Raw genomic sequence first — 13,461 nt, forward strand, 5'->3', positions numbered from 1 at the left:
TTGTGAACTTGTTCCTCCTCTTCCCGCAGTTTGTTTCATCAGCCACGAGTTTCTTCCTCCAGCCAACTCCAGAGTTTCTCCGCAGCGCTTCACAGAGATGGGAGACCCGGTGACCGAGTACACAGCCCGGCTGCAGCAACAGGTGGGCCGCCGCTTCGTTTTAGGCGGAGAAGCTAACGTTAGCTACACGGCTAAACGTGTGTTAGAGCCGGTGTCAGTCAGACATCTGGACGCCCAAAAACCCTGAGCCAAACCCTAGACAAGAAAACGCCGATTTAATTTATTTTTGTGTTTAATTGAAAATGGCTAAACCACCAGGCAAAATAAACATTGTTTGCAGAAATGCTGGGCCCCACTGTCAAATCCGGCTAACGTCTCTAACACAAAACAGAGACTTTTTACCTAAAAATAGTTTAAAAGCTGTTATTTGATGTCTCATTCCTCTGCCGAACCTGCTAGAACACCTCGCTGTGTTGTTTTCTGTGTTCTCTTATAAATGTGATATTGTGCTTAAAGTCAAGCCAACTTTAAATTAGACAATTTATGAATGGAGTCTTGTGGAGAGTACAGTTTTTTTCCCTCACACAGAGCTAACTTTAAGATACACATAATTCAGCATTTACATCAGTAATGTCTAATTTAAAGCTGTGATCTTAATGTTGAAGCTGCCTGTGTGGACAGTTGTTGTTGGGCTGATGTTTGGGGTCCTCTAGTGGTTATTTAAGGGATGCTGGGAAGAAAATGAAAGCTGCTTTCATCGTTCAGGAAACACTTTAGGCCTGCAGTTAATCATATTGTTGATTAATATGATGGCTTTTGACAGCCCTAGCTCCTGAAATATCAGAAAACACTAATAAAAAATCATAGTTCGGCATGCTTGTTTTGTGTCACGAACAGTTTTAAACCCAAATAAGTTTGATTTGATATGAAATATACAAAGAAAACTAACATGTGCTCCACTGAGGAGCTGGAATCTGTAAATGGTGAACTTGTTAAGAAAACACCCAATGACTTGAACTTTCTTTTGGTCAAACTATAAGATAAATAAATTGATGAAATACACAAATGTCACAATCATTAGAGTTTAAAGTTCACCGGAACTTCTGGGACGGGTGATAATTTGAGTATTTATGGCATCATGTAGGAACTCTCGCTTTTGTTTTGATTTGCACTTTGTCCCATAAACGTTTCAGGGCCGGATCCGTTATCAGATTTCTTCTTGGCAGGAAAGCAGCCGTCGTTTTAATGCATTTAAACCCCATTTATCCACTTTTCTGGCCTTAAATGTTGAAAGAACCAACATTGATTTCCTTCTAAAAGCTCAAATTGAATGCTGTTTGCTGGATTACACATTAAATCTTTTGTATTTAAATTCCTGCCTTTCTTCTGTTTAAAAACCACTGATGGTTTGTCATTGTCTGATTTTTACAATAACTGAAGACTGGATTTGATGGACGAGTGCTTTAATTTGAAGTCAGCTCGCTGTAAAAGCAGTAAATCAATTTATTGAGTCTTTGATAAGAGACAGCAAACAGTTCGACGCAATAAAGGAGCAAACGGTCGCATTAATCATTAATTTACTGCGAACGTTGGCGTCGAAGCAGCTTAAAGACTTGAAGACGAGGTGAACCGGCACACTCTCATTTTGCAGGAGCGGGAGATCAGGAGTTTGTCCGCAGAGATCGAGAGTCTGAAAAACCCGCAGAGCCTGAATCCGTCGCCGCGACTCGACGAGCTTCGGGAGGAAAACGCCAAACTTAAGTATCGCCTGAACATCCTGAAGAGGGTGAGTGACGGTCACACGGCAGACGGAGCCTCTGGTGTCGTTAAACAGAAGTGAAATGGAGGTTTTATGGTTTTATGTTGAATAATGTCCTGATAAACACTAAAGTTTGTGCAAAAAGAGGAAACAAACGCTGGAATAAGAGCATTTTTTGTTTTGCTGTGAATGTTTTGTTTTGCTGTAAAGTCAGATTTTCATTAATGTAGTGGAACAGTCAGTAAATACGTCATTATAGCTGAATACTTTTCATTTAAATAATCTTAGAAGACATGATTGCACTGGACTTGGATCGTTATTTGTTATTTTTGAGCCAGCATTAGATAATTCAAGATAAAGCTTTTGTAATCCTGACATGTGCCAGATGTTGGTCAGTAAAAAAAACTAAAGACATCAGAAATGCAGCTGCGTCTTAAAGAGTAAAAAAAAAGTAAATAAAATACGTAAGATAAGATAAACTGGGATTAGAATAGAACCTTATAAAGTAATGCTGGCAATTATACTGACGTATTGCCTGATGCCACGCCTGGAAAATGAAATATTGAACGCCACATCGACAGTAAGTGAAAGTGAAACATTGCAAGTGAAAGTGAAATGAAATTCTCCACATAATCCAGAACGAGCAGCAGCACATTTGTGTTTTGACCGAAGCTGTAAAACACTTTTCCACCCTCAGAGTCTGCAGGAGGAGAAAGCTCCCTGCGGTAAATCCATGATGAACATCAACCAGCGGCTGCAGGAGATCTTCGGCGAGGCCATCCGGGCGTCCTGCCCCGACCTGGACGACCCTCCGCTGGCCGTCACGCCCAACCAGCAGGCCAAGTTCGGCGACTACCAGTGCAACAGCGCCATGGCTTTGGCCCAGGTCAGGAAATCCCCACAAAAAATCACTTTAAATACGTTATTTAACCAAGTAGGGCCTGAAGAGTCTCTGATTCTCTGTTCAAATTCAACTTTTTGCTTGTTTATTTGATGATAGATCTAAAGTTTATTCCAGTTTCATTTGTTTTGTTTTTCTTTTTAAACATTTTTTTGAATGTAAATATTATTTTTTATGTCAATTTTACAAACGTGAGAAGTTCATGTTTTTGTGGTCCAACGTATGATCAGATTTTCTTGCTTGAACACATTTTGCTCAGTTTATGCAGCTTTCTGGGTAAAAACGACGATTTACTTCTGAAAACTAACATTTAATTCGGTTTACGGGATCACAGGTAGAAGAAGTGACGCCAAAGTAACAGAATGAATTGTGAGATTTGAACAGAAGTTATTTATCTCTTTAGTAATAGTTATTTTATTTAAAACAAAAAAAAAACCCCAATTGTTTGCATGCACATAACAAACACATGTTCATCTATGATATTAACGTTTTTATTATCCGCTCACATGCTTTTTATAACTTTTAATCTGTTGCACTTTCTGTTTTTAATCATGAATTTTATTATTTTCTTCCATTTTCTTTGGCTGCAGTATATTAACATGCATTTATTGTTATTGTAATTATGTGAAGAAACGACGCCATTTGTTTAAATCTCAGGTTTTTTGTGCAACTTCATATAATGCACGTAAAAACCATTTATTTTAACTTTAAATACAGAAACTGTCCTTGTTTTTCACTGCTTAGAAAATATTTTAAAGATTTTCTACTTAAATAATAAATTTCTTAAAAAAAAACAAAACAATAATAATATTAAAAATAAATTAACTTAAAAAAAATCATTTATACATATTATTATTATTATTATTATTAATAATAATAAATAATAAACATAAGAAAACCTTTTATTTATTTTGCACTAAGGGATTATTGACTCAGTTTGTTGCAGATTTGTAGTAAAAATAAAAATATTCTATTATTTAATCTGCACATAGCTTTTTAAACTGCATCATTCATAAAATCACATTTTTACTATTTTTTGCACAAAATATGACAAAAAAACAATAAAACTATTTATAAACTCCTTTAACTCACCTCTAAATGCAGTAAATAATATCACAACAACATATGATATAATAATAATAAAACTGTAAAATATTAAATATTTTAGTTTCATTAAAAGTTGGTTCGTTCAGTCGATTTAGAGGATTTTCACATCATATCTTTTTTTTTTCTTTTTTTTTGTTTTGTGGTAAATCTGTTGCGTTAAATTCTAAAATGTTTCTGCAGAGACGTGCTGTTGTTTGATATCCGTCAGGTCGGACTGAAGTTTCACGTTTTGGTGTTTTGCTGCAGATGCTGAAGGCGAAGGGGATGAAAGTGAACCCGCGAGAAATCGCAGAGAAGATCGTCCAAAACCTCCCCGACAACGAACTCATCCAGAAAACTGAGATCGCCGGACCAGGTAGAGACCCAATACGTTGGTTTTTGTTTTAAAAAAGCCGGTTTCGTCGTTTCCTCTACACTGTAGGCCTGCAGTAAGTTATATGTTCTGTTATTGTTGATTAATCTGATGGATTTTCCCCTAAAATGTCAGAAAACTATAAATCAACCTGCTTGTTCTTCGTCTAAAACCCAAATGTTCATTACCACAAAGCAAAGCGACACATTCTAATCTTTTGGAGTCTGTAAATTGTAAATTTTCCCTTAAAACATGTTAAATTAACTGTTAAAATAGTGAATAATTTCAGCTCTAATCCACTTTTAATCCCTTTTTATTTGTACCTTCTGTCGTATTTATCAAACTGCAAGATTAATAAAAACATATTTTACACAAAATCAGCGAAACAGAAAGTTTGAAGTTCGCCTGTATTTCAGGGAGAGTTAATGATTCTCATGTTTATTGCTTCGTGCACCGACAAGGTTTCATTCTGATTCGCTCTCTGACCCATAAACCCAGTTCATCATCAGATTTTCTTCCTGACTGGGAATTAGTGACGCTTTAATATATTTAAACTAAATTTATCCAACTTTTTAGGCTCAAAGTTGAGAAGAACTTCCAGTAATTAATATTTACAGACTTTTGTTTATTCAGTTCCAAATAATAAACTTTATTTGAAAGGTGATACACCTTTATTGCAAAATAACACAAACTTGATTCAAAGCAAAGTTATTTATTGAGAAATATTGTAAAAAACAAAATTAAAAAAACTTCTCTTTGACCTGTAGGGGGCGCTGTAGGAAGCACAAAGACAGAAAACTAACACAAGGACAAAGTTTAAACACAAATCATGAAATCATGAAAACGTCGAGTATTTCCGTCTATAATAAGAAGGTAAACATGATAATATTAATAATACAGTTAATTAAACTGTATGCGTCTGGTTTGCTGGATAATAAATCAGGGTCAGTTATTTTATTTCCCTCTAATGATTAGTTCTAGTTGAAGTGAGAACGTCTGTTTAGCAGCTTCTTCTGCTTGTCGCTGGTTCATTGACACGTCGTCTCTTCAGGCTTCATCAACGTCCACCTGAAGAGGACGATCGTGTCCAAGCTGCTGAGCAACCTGTTGATCAACGGAGTCCAGCCGCCGCCGCTGGCAACCAGGAAGAAGGTTCGTAGAAATTAGCATCAACCTGAGTGATGGATTCTAGTAAATAAAAATATAAAATCTCTGAACAAACGCTCTTAAACATTTGCAACCCGCTCTACAGAACCGCATTTTAAATCATGTACGTGTTACTAAAATATATTTTCTCTTTTAGTAAAGTTGTTCATAAACATCAGAATAATGTGTTGATTTACTGCTGTTCTGCGCTGAACCTGTAACTCAGCTGCTGCATCATGTTACCATGACGATAGGCTGTTATTATGGGCTGCTTCGGCATTTTTATCTGTGTTTATTCACAGTAACTGTGAGACAACGGCGCCATCGTGAGGCCAAAAACACCTGAATGTTGATACGAGTTTGAAGAAAAGTGTTTTAGTGTAACAGATTGTAATGTAGTGTCACAGAATTAACCGAACGAGTTTAAATATTGGAGATAAGGAATATGGTTTTAAAAAAAATTGCTTGAAAATAGCTTCATGTAGGAAAACTAAAGGATATTGGATGAAAAAACGGCTTAAAAAATGATTCGTAGACTAAAAAACTTGTGTTTTTTTTCCTGATATTTAGTGTTTACATGAAAGTTTTTCTTCTATTTTAATCTCTTAAAGTAGAAAAGGGTCTTTTAAACCTGTAGCACTGGAATAAACAACAAACCAAACATAAATAAAACTGATAATATGACAGGTAGGTGAGTAAAGAACAGTGGTATGGAATCTGTTTTAAATGGAAGTTGAGTCGGTGAAGCTTTAATCAGGTCTCACAGGTTCAGTATTTGTTGTTTTTTCTGATGCTATTCGTGTGTTTTGTTTGTTTCTCAGGTCGTCGTGGACTTCTCGTCTCCGAACATCGCCAAAGAGATGCACGTCGGCCACCTGCGCTCCACCATCATCGGCGAAAGCGTGTCGCGGCTCTTCGAGTTCCTTGGCTACGACGTTCTCAGGTGAGTCGACTCGCTCACGAAAAAAGACTTCGGCCGAAACAAACCGTCGTGGTGCTGCGATGCATTTAATGTAAATCAAGTTTTGTTTGTGTGAAGCTGCTCTGATGTCTTCAGTCGTGCAGAACTTTCATTTATTAAAAACAGTTTTAACTCCATTTAGACAAAACCCAAATCCTTGTTGGTGATACTTGCAGCAGCACGTTGCACCAGAAAAACCACAGCGTTGGTTTGTGTCGTTATTTTACAGATCTTAGTGAAACGTTAAAGTACACAGAGAGTAGCAGTATTTCTCTTTGACGTGCTCTTCATCATAGCTTAGTTCAGTCTTTCGACTTTTTACTGCATTTCTTGTTTCGTTTAGTTTTTTTCTGAGCGAAGAATTTCCTTCGTGATTAATGATCTCGTCTAATTTAAAGCCATAACTTGGTTGGAGTAAAGTCGATCTAACCTTTTATAAATATCTGTATTTTATGAGTTAAAGTTTTGAGGCAGATCGGAGATGGTTGTATGAATATGGTGGTTTTAAGGTGGAATGAGTCGACGGTTTGTCTCCAGGTTGAACCATGTGGGCGATTGGGGGACTCAGTTCGGGATGCTGATCGCTCACCTGCAGGACAAGTTTCCCGACTACCTGACCGTCTGTCCTCCAATCAGCGACCTGCAGGCCTTCTACAAGGTGAGTTGGTCTGTTAGAAAGCAGACATTTACCTCCAGGTTGGTTTTTTAAACAAAGGTTTTGGTTTTAAAGCTTTAAAACGTGAGGTTTCTCCTACAAAGTGCCCTGAATCAGCCTCGTCCACACTAATCTATTTCCTGTCGTGGTTTTCTGGTGTTTCTGCCTTCGTTACATCGATCAGGGTTCCAGACTGTGACCATTTTTTTGAGTTCAAATTGGTCAAATTGGTCTGTTATGTTGATTTTGTGTCTCAGGAAGCTGCTGCTGACCTGTTGTGTTCGTCACCGGTTCAGTCAGTCAACCTGACGCATGAAACGATGCGTTCAGGTGCCGTGTGCTGAAATGATGAAGCATCTACAGCTGAATAGTTAAAAAAAAAAAAAGAAAAGGAGGAGAGATCCTGGTTCTGCTATAATATGCCTGTAGAACACTGAGGACCATGTGCTTGTTAATCTTCTAGAAAACTTCAGCTGGAAGAAAACTGCACAGAGGAAACGTTGCATTTAGAAAACGAAGCTTGTTGGAAACTCATTAAAAACAGAGAAAATCCCACATGGAGAAAACTTTTAACACACAGTTGTGCTTGTTGAGAATGATTCTTCTAGAGAACTCGTAGAATATTCAGCTCGAAGAAAACTTGTTGAAAACTTTAAACAACGAAAAAAGGGCGCCTGTATTAAAAACAACTACAGCTAAGTCTGCGCTCGTAGAAAACTCATGTAAGAATTTTTACTGTAGTTCCTGTAAAAAAACAAACAACTATAAAATCCAGCCTGTTAAAGAACTCTGCACGTAGAAAACTCTGCTCATGAAAAACTCCAAACGTGGAAAATTGCAGAAAATCCAGCTCGTAGAAAATTATTCTTCTACAACATTTGTTGAAAACTTCAAACAATGGAAAAAAAAACAGCTAAAAACAAAAAACCAGAGCTAAAAATCAACCCTCGTGGAAAACTCATGTAAGAACTTTCACTATATTTCATAAACAACAACAAAAAACTAGAAAATTGAGCTCGTTAGAAAAAACTCAGAACGTAGAAATTGCATCTCGTAGAAAACCTTGTTTGCTGAAAACTCAGCACGTCGTCCACACGTAGAAAACGAGGCGCTAGAAAACTTCACAAGTAGAAAACAGTTTACCCAACATGTGGAAAAACTGTTAAAGTCCAGATATGAAGAACTAAAACACTCGCTTTCAACTTTTATTTTGAAACACTCTTTATTTTTCCTCTCACGTGTCGGACTGATGTCAGACGAACATCCAGGAAAAGACTGGACGCAGACTTTTCTGACGAACAACGTTTAGATTCAGGAAATAAACGTGAATTAATTACGTCCAGAGTCGAGATCTCAGCTGATCGTCTCTGTTTTGCTTCAGGAGTCGAAGAAGCGATTCGACGAGGACGAGGACTTCAAGAAGCGAGCGTATCAGTGCGTCGTCCGGCTGCAGAGCAAAGAGCCCGACTTCATCAAGGCCTGGAACCTGATCTGCGACGTTTCCAGGAGAGGTAGGCCACTCGAGAATCGCCTTTCTACGGAGGAGGCTGAAAAGTTAGAACACACAAAACTGAAACTCCTGACTCGGCTCAACTTTGGATTCTTGATGTTTTTCCACACAAAAGGCCTCAAATGTCTCATGAAAAGTGCTGAATATATATATTGAATATATTTTGGAGTTTTGAACATTAATGCAGCTTTTTAAACACAATAATTATTATTATTATCATTTGCTCGTCTCAAGATTTTACATGAAAAACTTGCTTTTTAGCGTCTTTGATCCTGTTGGTGTTTGACCGTTTTTACGGTTTTCTTGGTAATGAAACTGATTCCGATTGTTGTGTTTTGGTTTCAGAGTTTCAGCGGGTTTACGAGTGTCTGGACGTGACGATCGTGGAGCGAGGCGAGTCGTACTACCAGGACCTGATGACGGAGGTGGTGAAGGAGATCGAAGGCAAAGGTCAGCGAGCAGCAGAGCAACGGAAAACATCCCAAAGTGTCTTTAACGCAAAATTCTCTCGACCAAGAAACTAGACGGTGGAAATACGTCAAGACATCTGAGTTTCCTTGACTTCAAAGACCAGTTTGTCTTTGTAGTTCCTCAGTTTGTTTTGCTTCTTTAAAGTCCGTTCGCTGAAAGTCTGAATAAAATAAACAAAATAAATTTAACTTTACTGTCTGGACCCCAAAACCTGCCGGCAGATTTTAAAGGCGAGTTTTGTTTTTTTTTTTTAAATCAACAAAATGACACCATTCGTAAAAGCCAGAAACTTTAAAAATAGAGAGAATCGTTGGATTTTTAACTTTCTGATGGTCCTTGAACGCATCGTTTACGAAGCGCTGTTCTGTCGGAATAAAATCTGAACTTAAAAATGTCGATATTTCATTAAAATCACTTTATTCTTCATGTCTCATCTATAAATTCACCAGTTGCACCAGATTCTTTAAAAATAATAATAATTTGATAATTTTCCACAACAGTCAAAAAATATATTTTATTTACTTGCTTTTAGTTGTTTTTTTATTTAGTTGTTAGAAAATTGACAAAGTTTCCCCATTTACAGGAGCCAAAAACTCTAAAAACAGGAAAAATTGTGAATCTTTAACTTTCTGACGGTCTTTGAACCTCCCACGTGTTAAAAAAAATTAATTAAATCTTAAAATTGTGATATTTCATCAGTCACTTTATTCTACAGGTGTCATTTTAAAATTCTCTAAACATTAACCATTTGCATGAGATAAAAATAAAATGCTGAGCTCCTCGGTGCAACTGATTCTCCACTTAACAGTAAAAAATATATTTTATTTACTTTAAAAAAAAAAAATCTCCTTTACAAATCCTCTGATTCTCCCAAACCTGCTTTTCTTTAAGACAATTGACAAAATGACACCATTAACAGGAGCCAGAACTCAAAATGTTGGATTTCTAACTTTCTGACGGTCTTTGAACTTCCCACGTGTTGGAAAATGAACTAAATTAGTCATAAAATATTGATATTTCATCAAAATCACTTCATTCTACGGGTGTTATTTTAAAATTTACCAAAAATAAGCACTTTGTTCTGATGTTGCCTGTAAAAAAAAAAAACCTTCATGGTGCCGAGAAAAATGAGCCACAGTGAAGAAAAATCAGAAACGACTTTTAGTTCAGACGGTTAGTTTGATGACAACAATAGACTTGAGCTTCTCTGACGTTTCCTGTGTGATGTTTCATGTTTATTTGAGTACACTGTGATTACTGAACACTTAATTCAAGTACTTTAGCATCAAATATTAAATTTTGCACACCTTGAGCATCACTGCATGCTTTATATTCATTACATCATCATTAAAATCTTAGTGAGAATCTGTTTTTCTTTTTTATTTCCACAATTTGGACAAACATTTAAAAATCAGTAGTTACCTGAAGCCGCCACCAGGAGGCGACATCGCCTCACGAATGCTTACTCTTTATTTTTTGTGTCATCTCATCTGTTCCCTGCAGTTTTCCTTCTCAGTCGTACCCACATAATTCCCTCCTCTTGTAATATCATCATTTCTCTTGTGCGGCTCAGGCCTGCTGGAGCTGGACGAAGGCCGCAAGATCATGTTCGTTCCGGGTCAGTCCGTCCCGCTGACCGTCGTCAAGTCGGACGGCGGCTACACCTACGACACGTCGGACTTGGCGGCTGTGCGACAGCGAATCTTCGACGAGAAGGCCGACATCATCATCTACGTGGTGGATAGCGGGCAGGTGGGTTAAAAGACAAAACAAAACACAGCAGAGGAAGGACAAGAAAACAAAGAAAGCTGCAGGTGAAAAGGTAAAGAAAAGTCTAATAGGGAGCAGAGGGAGCCGTCGGTTCAGGTTCGGTCCTGAACTGCAGCTTCGCTCTGCTGCACGACGTCAACAAGCAGTTCAGCTTTTCTTAGTTTAGTATCTAAACATCACTTCATGTCAAAAAAACATCACCTTTGACCAGTTTATAGCAGAAACGTCACATCTGCTGCTCTTCTAAAGTCCTGAATTCAGTTTCCTCTGAAGAAAAAGGCCTTAAAATGTCAAAATATTGTCTCTCGCCTGCAGATTTTTAAAAATTTTGTCTGTGCTACATCGCAAAAAAACAATAAAAAATCCTCTCACACAGCCTGCTGTTGGCACCAACGCCCTATCACACTTAGATTTGTTCTACGGCACTTATCTAGATTGTTTTCTCCTGACGAGATCCCTGCTCGTGTTGTATCTGCTCTCAGACGTACGTCGCTTTGGATAAAACTGAAGAATTGTAGAAAACTTTATTTTCTATCATATGTGACGACAATCTGTACATTTTGAAGCTAAGATCAACAAAAACGACCCATCAATCGTCAACAAACTTCTGACCAATTATTAGTATAAACAGCTGCTCTCCAAGTCCTCAAGTCTGTTTCCGCTAAAAAAAAAAGGCATTAAAATGTCAAAAATTTGATTATATATTAGATATTTTTTCACATTTTGTCGACACTTTAGTGACAAGAATCTTTGCATTTTGTAGCTAAGATCCTAAAAAACATCACGTTTGAATAAATAATCTTATGAACAGGGGATCTGCGGCTCAGTTTCTTCCCAAAAAGGCATTAACGTCAAAAATATTGTCTTTTGCCTGCAGTTTTTAGAAGATTTTCATCTGTGCAAAACTCAAAGATATTTAATTTTCCATCATATGTGACAAAAATCTCCACATTTTGTTGCAAAACCAAGTAAATGTTTTGTAGATTAACATGAAAACTGATCCTTCAATCATCAGAAACCTTCGCTTTGTTTCAGAAAAACATCACCTTTGACCAGTTTACAGCAGAAACATCACATCTGCTGCTCTTCCAAAGCTCTGAATTCAGTTCAAAACGAGCATTAGGACTTCAAAATATTCCCTCTCGTCTGCAGTTTTTTATCCGTTAAACTCAAGGATGATTCATTTTCTGTGATATGCAACAACAGTCTTCGTATTTCGTAGCTAAAAAAACAGCACGTTCAGCATATTTACTTGAAAAATAACCCATCGATCGTCAGAAACACTGCGTTTTAATTGTATTCAGATTGAAGATGAATCAACTCATCAGTGTTTTTAATTCATCAAAACATTTTCAGCTCCAGATTGCGTGAAACTGATTAATGATATAATCAGGAGTTGTTGTTAAATACAGCTGGAAACGTGATAAACTAACCAATAACCGTCCATACTGCTGTTAAATTACAACCTATTTGATGTTAAAACATTAATTAAAATCACTTAAAAATGACCAAAAACAAAAAGTTTGTTTTAACAAGATCCTTAAAAAAAAAACAAAAAAACTCTGCGGTTCTCGGTGCTACTGAGAATCTACAACGAGTTTAGCTGCAATAAACAGTCACGTGACAAAAATTCAGAAAGTTTTCAGATGAACTGCAGGCAGCGTTTCCACCAAACACAGAGGAAACATCAAGAAAACCTACTGGATCAATAAAATAAATGGTTCAAAAACGGTAAGCAGGTGAGTGAGATGTTGGACGATACCCTCAGCCTGGTGAAACAATCACAGAAACTAGCTTTCCTTCTTTAAAAACAATGATCTGTGGCGTTCTAGCAGACGTGTCTGAGTTCTCTTGTGCTTCTTCAGAGATGCAGGACTTTATATTACAGTGAAAAATTAGCCAACAGGAATGAAAAGCAGGAGTTCAGGAAGTGAAGATAAAGTCATGAACATCTGCCACATCCTCCAAACACAAACGGTTTAGTTTCAGGCTGCAGTGAAACCGATGAAACACGACGTTTGGTTTGATATTCTGGTGTTTTTTTTGGTCTTCTTCAGGGATCGCACTTCCAGCTGGTGTTCGCGGCGGCGCAGCTGATCGGCTGGTTGGACCCCAAAGTGACCCGGGTGGAGCACGCCGGCTTCGGGGTGGTGCTGGGGGAGGACAAGTGAGTTCAAACGCCGATTCTGAAAGTAAAACCAGATGACGGAAATAACCTTCTTAGTGTTTGGAAAGCAAAGTTACGAAGTTCAGATGAAAAAAAACAACCAAAAAAATCCAAACATGGGCCATTATTGATGCAGATTATTGGTGAAAATGGAACCGATACGTGTTAAATGTAATGTTTAAACAGCATGTCATTCATAATTAGGCTTCTTCATTAATGAGGCGACGATAACTCGATATAAAAAATATAAGTGTTTAAATCATTTCTTCGGTTTATGTGGGATTGACTGACATCGATCAGTTTGTCTGTTTTCTTAATCTTTTACTGTTCTGTTGCTTTTATTACCCACGAAGACCTTAAAACATCACTAACTATTGTTTTCAGGTTAATCAGTGGCTGCCTGCTAACTTATCGGCTAGCTGTTAGCGTAGCCGCTGTGAGAGAAGCTAATTTCCCGGTTTGTGTTTCTTGTTCGAGTCCACAGAGTGACGACAAACGGAGAGAGAAGTTGAGATCGCACATTTAATTGATCGATAATTGGGCCAATAAAAGCACCGAAAATCGGAATAACGCCACGGATCGACCACGATAATAAATCGATCCCTAGTTTAGTGAGGTCTGATGCTGCTCAGAGCTGGTTTGAAGCTCCAGTTTTAGCTTTT

General features: G+C 37.5%; 1 protein-coding gene across 1 annotated transcript in view; it reads left to right on the top strand.

The window, feature by feature from the left end:
* The window catches only part of rars1 (arginyl-tRNA synthetase 1), a 29,926-nt gene continuing 16,465 nt past the window's right edge, over window positions 1–13,461 (top strand). The window contains exons 1-11 of the mRNA XM_008294082.1: window positions 1–142; window positions 1,652–1,786; window positions 2,457–2,645; window positions 4,014–4,122; window positions 5,171–5,271; window positions 6,087–6,208; window positions 6,764–6,884; window positions 8,263–8,392; window positions 8,737–8,841; window positions 10,436–10,614; window positions 12,690–12,799. Of these exons, the coding sequence (XP_008292304.1) occupies window positions 98–142; window positions 1,652–1,786; window positions 2,457–2,645; window positions 4,014–4,122; window positions 5,171–5,271; window positions 6,087–6,208; window positions 6,764–6,884; window positions 8,263–8,392; window positions 8,737–8,841; window positions 10,436–10,614; window positions 12,690–12,799 (1,346 nt within the window). The 5' untranslated portion in view covers window positions 1–97. The remainder of the gene's footprint in view (window positions 143–1,651; window positions 1,787–2,456; window positions 2,646–4,013; window positions 4,123–5,170; window positions 5,272–6,086; window positions 6,209–6,763; window positions 6,885–8,262; window positions 8,393–8,736; window positions 8,842–10,435; window positions 10,615–12,689; window positions 12,800–13,461) is intronic.

The sequence above is a fragment of the Stegastes partitus genome, unplaced genomic scaffold, assembly GCF_000690725.1.
Source record: "Stegastes partitus isolate 25-593 unplaced genomic scaffold, Stegastes_partitus-1.0.2 Scaffold936, whole genome shotgun sequence".
In the NCBI taxonomy this organism is placed as follows: domain Eukaryota; kingdom Metazoa; phylum Chordata; class Actinopteri; family Pomacentridae; genus Stegastes; species Stegastes partitus.